Raw genomic sequence first — 20,772 nt, forward strand, 5'->3', positions numbered from 1 at the left:
TTATCGGTATCTAACTAGATATAGAAATGGTCAGAGGAAGAAACCGCTTTCATTTAAGTTTCAAAATGCGTTTATAGCATAGTTAACAAAGCCATTCTATCAAATTCAGTTCTCGAACAACCCTAACGCTTTTGTCATGCTCTCCAAAAACTGAATCAGGCTGGTGAATACAATTTCACCACGGATATTTTCTCCTAAGAGCAAGTCTGGGACAAGATTAGCCTGCGACTTTACGATACTTACCGAGAGAATTGATCGGCCGGAAATTCAGTTCCAAAGTTCCTTTAGGCACTGGATTTGCTATACTTCTTTTCTTAGTTTGAGATAAAAATTCAGTATGTACAGTCAGTAAGTATCTGCCGACAGACTCAAGAGGTAACAGATTAAAGTGCCTTCAGAGATGTATTTGACTACGTTCCAGTTAAGATTTATCTTAATGATAATAAAGTTATCCGTAAAAATCTCAATTTACAGAATAACCAAAGAAAAGACTCCGCGCTCTACCGATTGGTTCTGAGTGAACTCACAAGTTTGATGATATTCGTCCAATAAAGTTGAACGCAGCGGTTACCCCATTTTTAAACCTCGACTGCGAGAAATCTAGATAGTAATTCAGTTTATGTCAAACATCGAATTAACATACAGATTTATCGAGTAACTCCATACAGTTTTTATTCCTTTTCGCTCTTGTGGCATCGCACCGGTTGTGTCAGGAAAGTTTCCCGACGTTCATCACGTCTCCCCAGTTTTCCCGACTAAGCCCTAGTTGGCACCGCAATATATTTTTCATTCAACTCAGCTCCGATTTTGCTAGAAAATGTCCAAAAATAGAAGATAAATCGGGGAAATCCTTCTCTAAAACTTGGCCATCTATAGATTAAAGCTGCTGAAAAACTTGATACTAAAGAGTGAAAACTCTATGCAGACCCCGAGGATTTTGCCGAAACAAAAATCAACAACTCACACCCCGAAAACGGCGGAGAAAACAATTTTATTCGTAACATCGTTGTCACGTACATAAAGAGCAAATATAGCTAAATATACTGAAACCAGAATTATGAATCAGTTCCACCTCTAGTACAGACCACTGTTTATGTCATTTGACGGAGGCGAGTACCTTACGTGACTAATCAAATAAAGGTCACAGATGACATCTCACTGATTGATTTTTACAACAGAAATTTAATATGGCGGCGTTATAGACGCTTGGGTGCAATCTGTTTGCTGGCGGCGGCAAATACAGCTCTTTAAGCGACTGTGTTAGCAGCATTTGAGGCATACTGGGAGTTTACAATGGTTTAACATGATGGTGGAAAACTTTCTTTCGTTAAGTTTCTTTTATGTGATCGTGATTCAGATACTTCCGCACACAGGTACGTCAGGGAAAGTTTGCCACATTTGTTACATAGACCAGCTTATTTAGAATGATTTACGATTCAGCAAATCGCATAGGTTTAAGTGCGAGACAATGGCTTAACTGACTGACCGAATCGAGGCAGTGAATGGTATCATAAACGTTTTAATGATAAATGACTGTTTTAAACAATACAGGCTGACGTGACAATCAACTACTTGAATATATAAAAAGTTAAAGCAAAGTGCCTCGTTGAACTAATTACAATGTTGAATATAAAACTGCGTGTAGGTGTCTTCTCTACCAAACAGGCCAGGAATCCTAGTTTAAAGTATATATGACAGATACTTTTCTATTTAAGTGATGGAATGTAAATGAGATCATGATGTGGAAATCGAAAAAAACATTGCATGTAGTCGACATAGCCTGACTAGTCCTAGGCCCTAACCCGCCTCGGTTCCTGACCCAACCGGAAGTGAAATTTCACTCTTTCAGATGGCTAAACCGCGGAGAAATAAACAATGAAATCCAATTTGTTTTTCGGTTTTCATCTCACGATCTCATGTAGATTCCATCAAGCAAATTTAAAAAAATATATGTCCGACACCTTTAAATGGTAGACCATTGTTTTTTGTTACATCATAAAGAAACATTATTCCACCTCTCTCGCATGTATTGAATTTATAATAGAACTTCTACTGCCTTTGATGGAGTTAAATGTGACATTAGTATTTTCCCTGACCTTTCCAAAGCTTCTAATGCGGAAGGTCGTGCTATCCTGTTTGAAAAGCTCGAAAATAGCGTAACAAGTTGTTCAGCGCTAGACTGGGTAAAAAAAAACTACTTTTCAAACGGATTTCAGTATGTACAATTTAATGAGTGATTTAAGAATCACTCTTTTATAGAGTTTAATTTAAACGAGTGTTTTATATTTTGTTTTATTTTTGTTTTCTTTTTCTTTTTCATTGCTCGAGTGTTCTGAAATTTCCACAGTGTTCTCTAAAATAAATCATTAACCGCTCGGTGGACTTCCAGAATTCAATCTTTATTACAACCACAAATAAAGCAACATGGCCTCTATTTTGAACTACACCACATTTTCTAAAATTGCTCATTTTGTTCTCACTAAGTCAAGGGATTTAAGATATACTTTACTAAAATAATACAAATGAGACGTATCACCAGTACCGGACATGAATTGAGAACTGACAACCAGACACTGTTACGTGCGGCCTAAAACGAAAGTCCTGACTACCAAAAACCCAAAATTCAATTATTGTTATTTTTAATTTTCTGTTACATATAACTGTCTGCTGTTTATTTTTTTTTTTAGAGGAAGCTGTAAGTTTCACAAAAGAACCAGACAACCCAAGTTACGTCAAGAAGGGAAACAATGCCACACTTGTATGGGACTACAATGTTACTGATAGACAGACAGAGCTCAAGGGTTTCATCTGGGCAGTATACTTCAATAATCAGTTTAAAAATTTGATGGCAGAGTCAAAGAATGGTGACAGAGTAATTTCCTCTGGCATGCCATCGGCATACATTGGAAGAGTAGGCATTGAAGGGAGAGCTACTCTTGTAATTGAGAATATTACCTCTCAAGATAATGCATTCTTCAAGTGCACTCTCCGAGTAGAGCCAACTTCAGGTCTTCAGAGTCAGATCAGCACCATTAGGCTTATTGTCGCAGGTATGTTTGGTATTATTATTATTATTATTATTATTATTATTATTATAATTATTATTGTAAACCTCGTTATAAACATGGGCAAGCAAGATGTGCAAGAGTTTTTTTTTTCTGTAGGTGGCAGAAAATGACCTGCTTTTAACCGGAACTCGAAGTCGTTAAGTGCCACTGCCTGTAAATATGGAGAATGCTATGACAGGCCCGGAAAATTCGAATTTATGTTATTTCGTCAAACAGATTCTTTTGGGGTACTATTTTAAGAAATATGGATTAAATGTTTCAGCGACTCCCCACTTTGTGAAATCTAGGAAAGTTCGAAAAACGGCCGGTCGATGAACCAAGATGGCCGATGGAATATATGCAAACTTGAGCATTTTCAAAAGGCCAGTAAAGAATGAGGGAAACTTGCCTTGATATTATATCCACGCAGTTTGTAATTTATGCTTTTACCATTGGCCGTTTTTATACTACAGCACGCATTATCCGTCCAGAGGGATAATGCGTCCTCGCCGTTTTTATACTAAAGACGCATTATCCGTCTGGACGATCGCGGGCAAACATTTGTAGTTCGTCTGGTTATGCGTCTTCAGTATATAAAGACGGGCGCAAGACACATTATACGTCTAGACGAACTATCCTTCGAAATGCGTCTTGAACGACGCACTACGAGAAATAGTTCGTCTAAACGCATATTACGCCTTGCGCCCGTCTTTATACTAAAGACGCACAACCAGCCGAACTTCAAATGTTTGCCCAAGTTCGTCCAGACGGATAATGCATCTTTGGTATAAAAACGGCCATTTCTTTGAGCTAAATATCATCTTTAATTTAATGTTTTGTGACTGCACCGCTTAGGAGCAGCGTGAGGCATCTCTCTAGTCAATGACCATAGCAGTCAACACGACGGCGTTGATGAACAGTGTTGGCACGCAGCCGCAAACACTGCACTTCGTGTCGTATTTTCATTTCTCTTCGCGGTTTTTGGGAAAGAGGTAAAGCGCAGTCTTTTGTGATATATATAATACGTCTTAGCTGTGATCCTTTTTTAACACTGCTCAAAAATTTCCTTTCACCGCAGAAATGCCTGTCATCAGCCCATCGTTAACAAACGGAAGTTACATTGAGGGATCTTCAGTCGATATCAGTTGTAAAGCGACTGGAAAACCAGACCCGCAAGTATCATGGATACGAAATGGAAATATAAAAAGTTCCGGGAGGAGCTCAGCGTATTTGGCCTTCGACCAGATAAAGAGGACAGATGATGGACTGTATACATGTACAGCTAACAACTTAGCAGGAACACAATCTCACAAAGAGATCTTGGTGGTTCGTTGTGAGTCTGGAATTATTTGATATCAAATCTCTACATCAAGACTTCAACTTAATTTCTTTTAAATGTGATCACTCCTTTTTTTCTCTGTATTCTCCTTGAAAAGTTGAGGGAAATTTTCCAAATTTGCGCCCCACCTTACATAACGGATATAAGCAAAGCAAATTAGAGCGGAGTTTCCTTTCGATGATTAGGTTTTGCTTGTTTGCCGACTCGGTTTAAGACAAAACGTAAAGTTTGTTTTAAACACTAACTGAAACAGTTTATACTTAACCATTCTTAACCTTAGTTTTTAGTTAGTAGTAGTATTTTTGATCCTAGCTCCAGTTTTGAACTCTAGTTTTAGTTTTAAGTTTTTAGCGTTTATTACTTCTGTATTTTAGACAGTTAATGTATATTTTAGACTTTTTTTTTCAGAGGACCCTCCTAAAAACCACCTCTAGGTGATTGGAGGCCTCCTCTTCAAATATTAATTAATTATCATGATGATTTATTATTTGTCTTTTTCAATATTTTCCTTACAGACCCGGCAAAAATACTAAGTGTTACTTCATCAGCTGCTAAGTCTTGGATTGGTCAGACAGTGACGTTAAAGTGTGTGTCAGATGGCGTTCCTACACCAACACTCACTTGGTACAAACCTGATGGAAATAAACTAAACACATTCACAACTAAAGAAAGTACAGTGGAGGTGTCCTTAAATGATGAGCAAGATTTTGGTGAATACAAGTGTGTCACTTACAATGGCCTTGATCCTGTAAGCGACTTTTCAATGACTCTGGAACAAATACGTAGGTGTCCTTATATCTTTCAGAAATATACAAAGTTAATTGTAAAGAGAGATGACTAAGAGAAAAGTAACTTGTCCCGCCGCAGAAAAGCCCCTTTTATTTATCAACTTAAGATTACTAGTCCACTAAACCACCGACAGCGATCGCATTTTCATCTTATAAGACAGAATGTTCATAGTAGACATCCCAGTAGATTGAAAATTTAAAACTTAAGGAAATGGGACATATTTATCCTTAGTTATTATACGGATTTCTCGGCTGATAGCCACAAAAAAGACTAATTTAGGCTGTTTTTACTGTTGCCTAGAAGTAAGAGTGAGAGTCAATACATCATTGAGTGAGCACGATTTGAATAAAAGTACAGATATATGATATAAATCAAATTTCTTTTAGAGAAACCAGGCCCCCCAGTCATCATATCTTCAGGGACAGATATTCAAGCTACTTCACTGACAGTAAAATGGACTGCACCAACTGATGATGGAGGGAGTCAAATCACAACATACCGAGTGGTCATAATAAAGGGTAGCACTGAGATAAAAAATGTTAATATTTCTGATCCTGGAATAACCAGTCTGTCTGTTGGAGATTTGGAGAGAGATACTGAGTACAACGTGAAGGTGTTTGCCAGAAATGCTGTCTTTGAAGGTACACCTGGGCAAAACACTATCAGGACAAAGACTAACGGTGAGATATCTATTGATTTTTATTAACAGAGTATTTCAACTTAAAGATATTCACTATCATACAACAGCTCTACGTGATAATTTGTTTTTGATGCAAAGATATCACTAAAACTACACAGTCCATCAGGGCCCATGTTAATATCAGGTCCTGAAACTTCTAAAAGGGCCACCTTGATGTAAATTTAATAAATAGAGGATATTACATGGCCGCTTGGAGATACGAGATTTCTCTTCGAGTGTTGAAGAATATTTCAACACGAGAAGAGAAATTTCGTTTCTCCAAGTGGCCATGTAATGTTCTATTTACTATATAAACTCCAATAAAATCCCAAGCCATTTTAATTTCGCTGCGCAAGGCGCCATTTATTACGTAACCATAGCAACGGTGATCCTTTCACATGTGAGGATAACATGTTATTTTCAGGTGAGAAGATACCACGTTTTCGCGCGAAAGCTCACCTGGTATTTTATTAGTTTGCATATAATATAAAAGGTGTCTATCTTTCTACCTATCTATCTGTCTGTCTGGTTATTTATCCGTCTATCTAATACATTTAACTAAGCCTTAACCCCCGACCGGTTACCTCAGTGGTAGAGCACCGGACTAGCGAGTGGGAGGTCGCGGGTTAAAACTCCGGCCGGACCAACACTCAGGGTCTTTAAATGATCGAGGAGAAAGTGCTGCCTTTGTAATGACATCTGCAAATGGTTAGACTTTCTAGTCTTCTCGGATAAGGACTATAAACCGTAGGCCCCGTCTCACAACTCTTCATAATTAATTCTGTGGGACGTAAAAGACCCACACACTGATCGAAAAGAGTAGGGGACGTAGTTCCCGGTGTGGTGGTCTTCTCTCGTCTGATGGTTAAATGCTCGGAGATATTAGCTGCACAAGCTACTCTGAAATCCGAGGGTAAATAAAGTAATGTATGTAAACCTAAAAGCGGAGCCCCTGGGCCGGGTTGTTCAAAGCTCGATTAAGCTAACCCAGGATAAGCGAGAATTTTGATTTGCGTTTTGTCACTTTGCGGTGAGGTTTTCTGTTTATGTTGTTTGGCATTCTGTTTTGAGTTTGAAAAATCTAAAACTGCACAAAACAAAAGCAGTAAAAATATTTGTATGTAAGAAAAATTTAAACTTTGGTTAAAATACTGGGTTAGCGTTAACTGGCTTCCGAACAACCCAAACTCAAATATCATATCATCTAAACTTGAGCCCGCGATATGGTCACTTGATAGTGGTCAGTGGATAACTTGTTTTGGCAGGTGCCAATTGACCATAATACGGATGTCCAATATCAATGAAGTACGCTATAAAGGCTGCATGTCTCTGTCAAACTACAGTAGAACCCCGGTAACTCGAACTCTGAAGGGAAACGAAAAACAGTTCGACCTAGCGGGATCGATTGAATATCCAACTCAGTTGCCACATAGTTGGTTGCCATGTTAATAATCGATAGTTTACTGATTGTTCAGCACTTCAGTATACTGTGACAGCTAAAGGCACCGCATCCGGTATGACCCATAACATCGGGAAATGACTCTCAAATATATGAACGGTCGGTTGCACTAATTAAAATCAAGTTGCTGTGGTGTTAGTTTTGAGTGTTTTTACCGACTACACGACAAGGAAAGCTAATGGGATGACATCCCTGGTGAGTTACATGAACCAGAATTCGAGTTACCGGGGTAAATTTTTATCAAGGAAAACGAAATTTAGTTCGAGTTAGTGGGGAATTCGAGTTATCCGAGTTCAAGTTAACCGAGTTAAAAATGAATGAAAAGTGGGGTCAAATCGTAGGAAAATGGGACTCGGTTCGAGTTAGCGGGGGAGTTCGATTTATCCGAGTTCGAGTTACCGGGGTTCTACTGTATTAGCCGGAATATGGCCGTCATCTTGCGCGACTCCGTCGTCGCCATCGTCGTGCGAACGCGCCCACGAGCAATACCGCTAGCCAAGAAAATCAATTCATGTGTTTCCTTTTCTTTCCTATATGAGTATGGAGCCCGGAGGGCCGCCGAACCTCCGCTATTATTTCGCAGAAAGCAATATTACAGTAAAAATGCTTTGAACTCATTTGATCCAACTAGTTGGAAACAATTTGTGGAATAACTTTATCACTTAGGAATTCCCGAGACACCAGAAATTAAAGACTTCCCTACCGAGATACACAGCGATGAAGTGGTCATAAAATGGACAGAGCCAAACAGCAATGGAGCGGACATCACACAATACACTGTGTATATTCGAAACGTTACCAGTGATGGTACCGTAGGAGACTGGAGAAAGATTGAGGTCATTTATGATGTCTCTATTCTTGAATACGTCGTCGCACTTGAAAAAGGCCAGCAGTATGAATTTTTGGTTACGGCAACTAACAAATATGGAGAAAGTTTGAAAAAACAGCAAAACATAAAGAGAATCAATGTCTTGGAAGGTAAAGTAATGGCTTTTTTTTCTTTTTCTGGATTAGTTATGTAACTCGCTAGTTAAAATGAAATTTTTGTTTTTCGTAACAACATAACAACTAACTTGGAATTTAATGTTGTAGTTGTTACTTACTGGAACATTGGTTATTACTGTCCTTAAACGCTGGTACATTCTTGAATACTAGTTTTATGTCTGTTTTCCTGTTATTTTAGAGTCCAGTAGATCGACTGCGAACCAGAATGAAACAGGTAATAAAACAATTCGGTGTATATATTTAAAGACATAATTTATTTGGCAAGACTTGTTTGGTAAGACGTGACCAAAAATATGCTCCTATTTGTCGCTTTAATTGTAAATGTTATCACCCACAGTTGTTAGATGCGATAAAGAACTGGAGATTCTTCACGCTGGTTATCTCAGTATTATAATCCTATTGGCGATAATCATTGTTGTTATCAGTGTTATCCACTGGAGAATACGTCGAGGTCCAGGTATGGTAAATATATGTTATTTGCCGGCTTATGGTTGGTCCGTATAGTGAAACACTGTGACCGAGGTCTTGAAAATGCTGCCCGGGGCCGCAGGCCGAGGGCAGCATTTTCAAGCCCGAGGTCACAGTTTTTCACTATACGTACCGACCCTAAGCCGGCAAATAACCTATTTATTTTTTTCCTGCGGTAAATTGGCCTACGAGCAGGTTTGTCCACGCAACTTTCTAATTGAATTGCCTAACTTGCCGTGTACAAACCATCGACAAAACTCTAACGAGTGACCGAGCAAGTAACTCAGATACTAGACATGGAAAGATGTAAACTCGACTGCAAATGACTTTTTTTCGCTTAAAATTGTGCGGCGAAAGAAACACAGGATAACGCGCCATTACAACGCCGAGCTACAAACAACCAAACAAACTCTCACAACTTCAAAATACTCTATTGAATTTACTAACAGTGACTTTCCTTGCCATTTAAAAGTGAATAGAGCTAAACCTTCATTGATTAATCGTCGATGGAAGTGTAAAAAGGGCGGAAGATTGACGATTACCGCCAGTTCACTCGATCAGGAAAATTGACCAACAGGACAATTTCACCCGCGCTGTTTCCCGCCGTTACCGTGTTCGTGCTCAGAGATAGGAAAATCCGGACCGCGCCAAGAACAAATCAGATTGCAGGATTCGTTACCGTGCCCTCTTGGCAAAAAGTAACACTTATTATTTAGTCTCTAGACACGCTCTACTGAAATGGAAATTAACAAAGTTATTTAGCCGTCGAAGTGAGATGAGCTGGAGATGAGCTCGGCTGGAAGCATACATAAATTGACAAATGGAATTCCATTCTTTTCTTCACACTGGACTAAATTAGTGGTGTTGTGTGTCTACCCGAGGTAGAAACTTTGAAAGGGACCTATAAATAACTGACACTCAGTTTTCACTACTCTTTTCTGCTGTTCATCTCGTGAAATCTCTAGCCTTTTATAAACCTTGAGCCGGATAGCATCAATTTTAAGTAAAGCCACCCTAAAGTCAATTCTAAGGTGACCCCATACAGTCCTGATCCAGTTGTCCTGGCTGATCCCAACGTGTGCAGGAAGAAAAAAAGGTATGAGCCTGACTGATATGTTTGCATGTAAGCCCTTAATACAGTCCCAGAATTAAATAATTTTTTGAGGTATCAGGAGATGTATACAAAACTTGAAAAATAGTATTCTCAAGTAGGCCATTTTTTCATTAGTTATTTGTCTTTTTCAGCACATTTGTTGTTGTTGTTGTTGTTGTTTTTCAGTAATTTCTAAGCGGCGTGAAAAGCGGTGAGTATAACCGTCAAAGTTCAGCAGTTTTCCCTAGACATAATAGCGCACGCTACGATTGCCTGCCAGAAGTCAGTATATTAGTTGCACGTGCAAAAATGACGCAAGTAACGCTTAGAAAAAACGAAAGCAACTTCAGTATTTGAAACGCGTTAAATCATTTTGGCATACGTAGCGATAGTTTCAAACTGTTTTCAAATATGTGTTTAAGCGTACGATCAATAAAATATGACAAAAAATGTCGATAAACAAGGGGTAAAAAAGTTCTTAGTCACTCTTGTTTTCTCGCACACGATACATGGCACATGGCGTCACATGAGCGTGTACTTAAATAAAAGTCATGCGCAGTCTTTGATCGAGGATCGGGTTGAATCGCGTTTAGAGATAAAATTTAAAAAAAGATCTGTGAGACAGATTTTGAGCTATTTGTGAAACAGACAAAATTTCACATTTTCTTAGTTTGCGAAAAATCTGTTACAGATTTTTATTTTACTTTGCGGGGGAATGTTTAATCAGAGCCAATTTCTTATTCCTGAAAATTTTGAGGTGGGGTCAAAGGTGTAGATTTTGAGGAAAACGTCTTTTAACCTACTAGTGCCCAGTCTCTCCGTAGGTACTCCGTCTTTCATTTTGGCCATTTGTTGACGTTTAAATTGTTCAAGTTTCACATAGAATGGTAAAAGACTCGGACAAACAGTAAATAGAGAAAGGTAAAACATTTTGGAACATTTTTGAAAAGAGTTCGAAGTTGGGCTGTTGTAATCCATCAAAACTGTAGTAAACCACCTTAACTGACAGCTCCAGGAAGCAATAGCTATTCATGACTATTTACACCACCAACACGATACTTAAAAGGGTTTAAAATGAAATCATGTTTTCTAATTCCAGCATTAGCAGATCCTCATTAAGTGCAGATTGCATTGAGATGGTAAGCCCTTCTTTCAATGTCTCTCGTTATGGACTAGAAGAAAATATCGGTTTTATTACATTACCATTACAAATGAGTCAGAATAAACCAAAAATGGAAATTTTTTCTGACACTAAAATGCCTTCGTATCATTTCTAGGTCTCCACCTCAGCTTCTATCGCGTTGATAAAGGTTGTTTAGCGGTATAACTTCGTAATTTGTTTTACGTTCCCTTCAAGAACACTGTTGACCACCACGCAGCAGAAGTTCAGTCCACAGAAACAATTGATGTTACCAGCATAACCTACGAGATTCCTAACAGTAGTGGAGATTACATGCCTCTTCATCCTTCAACAAGAAGCTGGGAGATCAGTCGAGAGCAAGTGGATATCATTAAAAGTATCGGAAAGGGAGCTTTCTCTCAAGTCGCTAAGGCAACAGCTAACAACATCTATGGCAGCCAAGGTGTCATAACTGTGGCTGTGAAAATGTTGAAAGGTTATGGAAAATTATATATTTTAACCTTATGATTAAAGCTCTTATTATATGGCTTTGGTTTGAAGCCGATATAACGTGCGCTCTTATTGGCTAATTCTAGTGCATTATTCTCCCATGATGCCCAAGTGCCGATTGCGGGGCTACAAAAACAAAGCAAAAGATAATAATGAAACTATTGCGTTTTCCTGAAAATTGTAGCGGCTTTAAACGATGAGAAACGAGGAACACTCTGCGAATGACTCCTATTACCCTGACGAGCTTCAATTTTAGGAGAGCACAGCGAACCCATAGCATTAAATTATGAACGAGTAGTTGTTGAACAGGACAAAGGAAACAGCCAGAGCGAAATTGGAACTTCCGTCATAGAGCCATACAATAAACTACTTATCAACGTCCAACGTTCAGTCTTCACGGGAAATTTCTCAAACCTCGGCCTTGCAGTATAGACGGTTTGCGATTTCCCCATAAAGACCTCATTCTCGGTTAATAAGTAGTTATTGATATCCCCCTGACTTTGTCTTTTGTAAGATAGTGGTTCTTCGACCGATTGATTTAATTGATTGTCTGATGACTGACTGACTGACGGACGGACGGATTGACGAACAGACGGCCTAACTCACTGCTTGCTTGCTTTCATTTTTGCATGACTACCTAACTGACTGACTGACTGACTGGTCGATCGATCGATCGATTGACTGATTGATTGATTAATTGATTGATTGACTGACTGACTGACTGATCGATTGATTGATTGATTGATTGATTGATTGATTGATTGATTGATTGATTGATTGATTGATTGATTGCCTGACGGACTGACTCATATTCTCACTTTTGCTAAATTTTTAGTTTTAATTTATTTACCTCAAGTAGAAAACGCTCCTGAATCAGATAGGAAGGACCTGCTCTCAGAGCTCGAACTCATGAAAAACCTCAAGCCTCATCCTCACGTGATCAAGCTGATTGCATGTGTTACCGAGTCGGGTAAAGAAAATATTTCTTTATGTAATGTGACATGGCTACGTCAATTAACAATCAGGAGTTGAGTTCAGTAATATAATATGCATTTGGCGATTATAATAAAAAGTTTATCAGACGTTAGTTTTGTGAAAACGCACACACTGAAATCGCTAACAGAATATCAATCAATGTCTAAGATTGAACATTTAAAAGTGAAGTATATACACATATGCCTTAGTATTTTCCGTATGTTTGCCATGTACTCTCTCTTTCCGTTCCGGCACTCTCAAACTTTAGGTTAAGTTCCCTGCAGTTTATGGAGATTGTTTCTGTAGTCATTTTATACTTGAACTTCATAAGGTAAGGGCATTTTCCTTTATTTTAGATCCTTTACTGGTCGTTATTGAATATGTGCCGTACGGTGATCTGCTGGGTTATTTGAGAAAGAGTCGTGGGCTCAGTGACACGTATTTTAATAACCCGGATAGAAAGCCGGAAACCAACCTAACTTCAAAGCAGTTGATGAAGTTTGCCTGGCAGATAGCTGACGGGATGGCTTATTTGTCGTCAAGAAAGGTAAAAGCATCTCTACTAATTGCTATTCTATGACTATTAAAGGTATCTCAAACCTGGAAAAAGACTTACAATACAAAAACAGGACAACAAATCAAGCACATGTAGCCATGACGGTAATTTTGAAATAATCACATCTTTACTTCAGATAATCCATCGTGACTTGGCGGCCAGAAATGTTCTTGTTGGTGAAGAAGAGAAATGCAAGGTGACAGATTTTGGGATGGCGAGGAATGTTCAGCAAGATGATATTTACACCAAACAAAGTCGAGTGAGTATCATATATTTACTGAGCTTCCCAAAATAATTATCTTTATCAAATCCCAAAATAATTATCCTTATCAAATCGATTCCAAAGAGTCAGACTGGGGGACACACTTTCGAATTGGCAATCTATATCTAATGGTGTACCACAGGGATCTATCCTCGGACCATTATTATTTAACATTTCTATGGACGATCTTTTATATGTTATTGAGAAGAGCACTCTTTCCACTTACGCTGACGACACTCAAATCTTTTACGCTGACAATGAACTCTCCAAAGTTGAAGAAACAATCAACAATAATCTTATCAGTGCTGATATATGGTTTGCGCGAAATAGTATGAAGAGGAACATTTCAAAATACCAGGTGATGGTGCTGGGAAAAAATAAAGGAACTGATGATTCAGTTTTCAAGCGTGAAGAGTCACAACTTCCCATATCCAACAAAATGGAACTTCTTGGCGTGACAATTGATGAGAAATTAAATTTTGAAAAGCACATCGCTAAAATATGTAGAAAAGTCAGTCAACAGATCGCTGTATTAAAAAGGATGTAAAAACTCTTGTCTTTTGAGACTAGAAGGGATCTTTACAAAGCTTTTATTCTGCCACACTTTAATTACTGCTCCGAAACGTGGCACTTTTGTAATAAGAAGTCAGCTGACAAGTTAGAGATGGTGAACAAACGAGCGCTCCATTTTGTTTTTAGAGATAAGTCCTCGCCTTATGAGGAACTTTGTAAGCGTATCGGTCTCTCAAGTCTTCGTGAACAGCGATTAGCGAAAATAGTGTCCACTGTTTTCAAGATACTGGCCAGCAATGCAGGACCAGCAAGTTTACGTGATCTTATAACAGTAAGGTACTCCACTTATAACCTTAGTGGCACCACAATACTGGACCTGGCTGACTGGCTGGCTGGCTGCCTGGCTGGCTGCCTGGCTGGCTGGTTGGCTGGCGGGCGGGCGGGCGGGCGGGCTGGCTGGCTGGCTGGCTGGCTGGTTGGTTGGTTGGTTGGTTGATTGATAGATATAAAGAAATTTGGTTGATATGGTAGATAGATATAAAGAAATTTCTTTTGTAAAGTCTACCATAGGATAATGCGAAGAAATATAGTAAAGACATTTATCTTCCAGGGCCGGTTGCCTGTTAAGTGGACTGCTTATGAAGCTTTGTTATATGGAACATACACAACACAAAGTGACGTGTAAGTAATAAACAATCTAATAACATTTGTCGCCTTATTTTGTCCTAACGACCATGGGGATGCCAATTTATTATAACTACGTCATAACCGATTTCATTTTGTTTAACTGCCAACATAAAAATAAAATTAGTCGATAATTTCTAGCTAATTCCTAAGTTCTGGCAAAGCCGTGCGAGGGCCAGTAGTCGTGCAATTGAGGAAGGTGGCGATTGGCAATGCAATGGTGCACCACGCAGAAGGGTACGAACTGGAACGTATTAGAAGCTACATAATGTAAAAAGTAGAGCATTAGATAAGGAAATGGGTGACCATATTAGCTTCGGATTAAATCATTGTTATTCCACCCAGCCAGAAGCAGATCTTAGTGTTCCAAGTATTCTTTTCAAGGTAGATATTAATGGCAAACTTGCGAATGCAATGTAGTGTCACTTAGCGCTGGTATTGAAAGCCTAAGAGAAGGGAATATTTATATAGTAATTTAATATGCTAGCATTAAAATCATGAATTTCTTTCTGAACGTTACCCATATAAGGAAATGGAGGATCACATGAGGCCAAGAAAAATTATTGACCTCATTAAAATTGCACCACCGTTGCTTTGGCGACTAAGTAACCTACGAGGCCATAAAAGATGAAAGTGCGTCAAACTTTGAAGTGATCAGACCAGAAGGATGTTTCAGTTATAAAAGAAGAACGAAGGGAAGACGCTAATTATAATAACTTTCCAAACAAGAGGTTGAGTTTTTCACGGGATAACCTCGACGTGACGACCACGTGTTTTGTGTTTGATTTATGAAGACTGTTCACAAGTAAATAACTCTATTATGACATGATTGGTTAATGTTTTTTTAGAGCTTTGAAAAGAAACCGTCATTGAAAAAAATATATTGCCTATTACTTATGAAAGAGCGATTCCTTAAAAGATGAATTCTTGGGAATCACAGTTATTTAACAGAGAACCCGGAAAGGTATCTAGCTCTGCTCAATCCCCTTATTTCCCCAAATACTTCCTCCATACAACTTATTGCAAGGAAGAAGTATTACTTATTGTTTTATTTTCTTTCAGTTGGAGCTATGGTGTTCTATTATACGAGATTCTCACCATAGGTAGGTTTATTTTTACATGTACACTATAAATCTACAAGATGCATCACGAAAACTATTTTGCTATTATTGATAAACAAATGGTAACGAGTGAAATTAGGAATAATTTCAAGCACGTTTGGCGAAATACTAGTGATTTTCCGAGCCTTTAGGCGACGGAAATTGATATAATTTTGACAAAACACAAGTGAAATTATTTATTAATTTCACAAGTATACCATTTGATTACCTTTCAATATCATGGGTGACAAATTAGGCTTACAATCTTGGGTTTTTATTTTATTTTGTCGACAAACATTTCACACCAAACGTTGCCTTTGGCAATAACTTCACATCTGAAATGATAAATTTGTCGCCAATGATATTATCTTCATTTTCATATCCAGGTGGATCTCCATATCCAGGAGTAAACGCTCGACAAATCGCCAGGAAACTTCAGGAAGGATTCAGAATGCCAAAGCCTAAACATGTGGATAACAAACTGTAAATACCTCGCTACATACCTTACATATCTTAATTATCTTGATATCATTATCAAACTTCATCGAGTAAAGCAAAATAATTTACAATTAGAAAAACGTATTTGATACCGCACTCCTAAAAAAAATATATTCGAGTAAACGCCTGTATAACGCATCGCTATTCAGTGTTTACGTTCAGTCTAATTTTATTCCGAACTGGACAAACTTGACGCTTGCAAGTCAAAGAGTTTTTGTTACTCTAACCCAATGTATGCACTCTCATAGACAACGTTGATGGGCAAAAGCCGGCGAGCATGGTCAAAACCTTTGCGGAATCTCTGGCACACGCTCATAACTCAGCCACATTCTGTTTTGACCATGCTCTGACACGATGCTGTTGTCTCTATGAGAGTAAATAAAACGGCTAATGATCCGAGTTGTAAACAAAGCTGTATAAAGCTAGCAATCGGAAAAAATCTTAAAAGGTTAAAAAGTTTTAATCACCCGTATTAATCATTCATTACTTTACCCCATTTGTATACGGCCACTCAAACAGTCATGTCATCTTCCATTTAAAATTACATCTGCATTCCTGATGTTTATTAAAGAGCAGTTGTTTAGAAGTGTAATTGTCATATATCTGTTAATTTAGACCAGTCATGAAATTTAACCGTCACCCGTTAGTACAGCCAAATTTTCATGGCCGTTTGGTGACAGTTTTACGGGGTTCCACTGTATTGCAGTATTTTTGTGAGCTCCTAGGACTAGTCATAACACAATTGACGGGTAAAAATACACAAACGAACTCTAAACAATAAGGCGCCCAATAAAAGATTTATTTTCCAATCTGTTTTTCATCCTAATTTTAAACTTTTTTTTTTAGTCTTAAGGAAGACTTAAAAAAAGATACAGACAACCTCTTATCTGGTCTCTTATAGTGTCGCCGCCATAGATCGTACAATGCTGGTTGCTCCTCTTCTTTCTCACAGCCACGATTTTCCGAGTATAAAGAAACCGGCGTTGTATGACCTCGACAATTTCTCTAGCACAGTTCTAGTAATGGAATATCGAAACCTCTATTTCGAACAGAAATGCAATTTCCAAAAACATTAATCGCCGTACGTCTGACCATTATATTTTCCAACCTCAGAAACCCCATTAGGACGGTAAACGGTTATGGTGAAGTTGTTATTATTATCGTTCCTTTTGTTGTTGCTAATGATTGCTGTATATTAGATATCAGGTGGTGCTAAAGTGCTGGGAGGAAGGGCCAAAAGATCGACCTACTTTTGTCAAACTAAAGGACACGATGAAAGAAATGGAAAGAAACCACAAGGTAAGCTCAGCTTTACACATTTACTTAAAATACAACTTACCAAAACAATCTTGCATGCAGAGGACCACGCAACCAAGAATTACCCTGCGTGGCTTGATTGTTGCCAGAGCTCTTGCTCAAGCATATGCAAGCATATACACGTACCAGCTGGCAATCTAAATGTAAATAAAACCAAATTTATGGCAAGGTTAACACTATGAGAAAAGGGCATGTATTTACCCATTGCTCTCCAACCCCGCAAGATACTAAAGAAGGTCGTTTTTACCGAAAAACCTTTTCGTAGCTGGAGAAAGAAGTCTTCGTAAAAGCTGCCTTCAAAATTGGCAATAATAATAATAATAATAATAATAATAACAATAATAATAATAATAACGAATATTTATACAGGATAGCCCTTCGGTGCAAGAGTACTGTTATCAAAGGGTTCCTGTCTAAATAACATAATATAAGGATAAAAACTAAAATAAGATAAGAATGACTCCGTAACTTATTAATTTTACTAAATTTGTTATGTTTACTTTGTTGTCCCATGTCAAAGAATTTTAATATACGTTCAGTATCACTAATAATATGATTTGCCTTTTTCCTACAGACGTACGTCAACCTCAAAGAATACGACAATACTTTGTACGCAAATGTTGAGGACCTTAAAGCGGAATGACCAATTTATCACATAATTTGTTATTAAGATGTTGATTTTTATAAATAACTTTCCCTCCCCGGACAGTCCCAATGAAACTGATTCACCTTCTAACTCCCTACACCCTGTTCTAACTAAATAACAGTTGGGTACCCCTCCTATTCGACTTTTATGACCATGATGCAACAAAGGGTTTTTGTTTTGAAAAACCCCTCTCTCCCGCTCCCTTCCGATGGGCATCCCTGATATAACCTTATAGCCGATTTAGAACTCGGTTTTTATGATAGTTATGAGGTATTCTTTTGTAAAAATCACTCTCAATGAGAAGCAGAATGTAATGTCGTTTAAGTCTTATTCTCCTTAAGAGAAACGATTATACATCGAATGGAAAAGTAGCTTTTTGCATCTTATTGACAGAGTTTGGTTATACGTACAGTTATCAACACGTAGTTTTTTGGGATAAGAAATCATCACGTCGTCAAAGTTAAGGCTGTTAACGAAATTAAATCGCGTTTTAGCCGAGTATTTCGAAACAATTAGATAATTCTGTAATAATAATAATAATAATAATAATAAACAATTATTGGATGAGGTTTTTGTGATATCCAGAATAATCAAGGTCGAGGCCTTCGGCTTCGGCTGACAACCCTTTCCAAGAAAAATGGAAGTCATGTTTTTGCTTCTTCACTGACGGCAAGCAACACAAAGCGCGCGAACTTGACATGATTACCTCTAGAAATCATACACCGCGGTCATACATGACATGATTACCCGTGACCTTGAGTGTCCTTGACATGATTATTGTACAATCTGCAGTTATGACATCACAGGCGCTGATTTCAAAAAATCACTGTACGCTTTTTTTGGATAACACAATTACTGGTAAAACCAGTAGTTCTCAGTGTGATCCTTAAAATCTACCAAGCAACTACAATCACAAATTCAAATAGGAAAATACAAAGAAAAACTGCAATCGAGAATTCATTAGAAATTTCTACTAATAATGAAGTTGTCAATTCTAAAATTCTGATCTTTGTATTTCTTGTATATTAGATTTCTGAATTTACAAAGGGGAATGAGGCCCCTCGTAATACTGTCTTGATTGTTCCATAGTTTAGTGCCACTTGCCTGAAATGAACGTTTGCCGGTCTTGGCGTTGAAAAAAGGAGTGGTTAAGTCCATGTTAGTTGACGCGCGAGTTGTGTAATGATGTCTGTTATTGACAAAACGAATATAATGATTAAAGTAATGAGGACACTTTCCATGGATAATATTATGCATAATACACAGTTTCCTTAACTCTATTATGTTACAAATGCGGATCCAGCCTAACCTCTTGAAAAGGCCAACTGAACTTTCATAGATGCGAGCATTTAAAGCTACTCTAGCATAACGTTTTTGAATTCTGAGGAGCCTATTTAAATTATCAATCTAAGTGTTTCCTCACTCTGAACAACAATATTCAAAGATTGGATTAATTAAAGCGTTGTACAGCAATTTTCTTATTGACAGATTCAGGTACTTTTTGGCTCTTTTAAAAAGACTGACCCTAGAATTTAACTTAGTGATCATTTAATCTATATGGTTATTCCAATTAAGATGTTTGTCTATCTTCACGCCAAGCAGCTTTTCGTTGACGGCCTCTTCGATTTCAGTACCTCGCAACGAAAGGTTGAGCAGTGGGTTTGTGCAATGATAAAGCTTTTGCTTGGTTCCAATAAGTAGTAGTTTTGTTTTCTTTGCATTTGGGACCATCCTGGGTAGTGAGAACCAGCGATCCACTTTGTTGAGACTTCCCTGAAGTCCATGTTGGATATGCAAAGGATTGGAATTAGTCATCCATATTGTGGTGTCATCAGCGTAAATATCTATATTGCAATCAGATATTGCTAGTGGAAGGTCATTAATGTACAACAAGAAGAGGGCGGGGCCCAGGATAGAGCCTTGTGGAACGCCTCGAGTGATTGGAAGTGCATCAGACAGTGATCCATTGATACAACATCGCTGTGTTCGAAGGTGTAGATAAGATTCAAACCACTGCTGCGAGATATTATCAAAGTGGTGCATATTAATTTTTGACAAAAGTAAGCTTTGGTCTACCTGATCAAAAGCTTTACTAAGGTCCAGCAATACCGCACCTATAACTTCTTTCGAGTCCATAACTTTGAGCCAGTTGTCAGTAAAGCTCAAAAGGACAGTTTCACAGGAATGATAAGGGCGATATGCTGACTGTTTACTATGTAAAAACATGTTCGATGTTAAGTAATCAAGGTAAGAGCGCTCGACATGCCTCTCCAGAGGTTTGGATATTACGGGTAGTATGGAGATAGGGCGATACTTGCTTCTATCATGGACTGAGTTGTTCTTGTGGACAGGAGTCAGTTTCGCTCTCTTGAAGCATTGTAGATATGAGCAAGCGAAGGAGCGATAGCGTTCAAAGCTTGTTTTAAGGAGTTAATTCCAATTCCGTCAAGTCCAGTAGCTTTATTATCAGGGATGTTCTTAAGATCTTCAACCACCTGTTTTACACTGATTGGCGGGATATGGAATTGAACTGTTGATGCGATTTTCTACAAAATCAGCGAGTCGATGATTTTGATCTTTAGTATTCATTGCATCCATCTGTTTTGTTGGATATTAATAAAATATTTGTTGAAGGAGTTAGGCATTCCCGTGGAATATCCTGCAGCGCAGACGTTTTTGCACGTTGGCTCTGGGTAATATTTGTTCGGCCCT

The 20,772-nt window shown here is 38.2% G+C and overlaps 1 protein-coding gene across 1 annotated transcript; it reads left to right on the plus strand.

Moving 5' to 3' along the window:
* Positions 1 to 1,095: 1,095 nt before the first annotated feature.
* On the plus strand, positions 1,096 to 18,325 carry LOC145492305 (uncharacterized). Its single transcript, XM_081471728.1, has 19 exons — positions 1,096 to 1,373; positions 2,688 to 3,050; positions 4,126 to 4,380; positions 4,902 to 5,168; positions 5,562 to 5,855; positions 7,980 to 8,291; positions 8,497 to 8,532; positions 8,656 to 8,775; positions 10,066 to 10,090; positions 10,979 to 11,018; positions 11,237 to 11,495; positions 12,369 to 12,479; positions 12,841 to 13,031; positions 13,177 to 13,299; positions 14,426 to 14,496; positions 15,562 to 15,602; positions 15,986 to 16,082; positions 17,297 to 17,396; positions 17,989 to 18,325. Exons 1-19 carry the CDS (start codon positions 1,304 to 1,306, stop codon positions 18,055 to 18,057), a joined length of 2,844 nt encoding a protein of 947 aa, XP_081327854.1. The 5' UTR covers positions 1,096 to 1,303; the 3' UTR covers positions 18,058 to 18,325.
* The last annotated feature ends 2,447 nt before the right edge of the window (positions 18,326 to 20,772 follow it).

This window comes from Orbicella franksi, chromosome 7 (assembly GCF_964199315.1).
Source record: "Orbicella franksi chromosome 7, jaOrbFran1.1, whole genome shotgun sequence".
NCBI classification, from domain to species: Eukaryota; Metazoa; Cnidaria; class Anthozoa; order Scleractinia; family Merulinidae; genus Orbicella; species Orbicella franksi.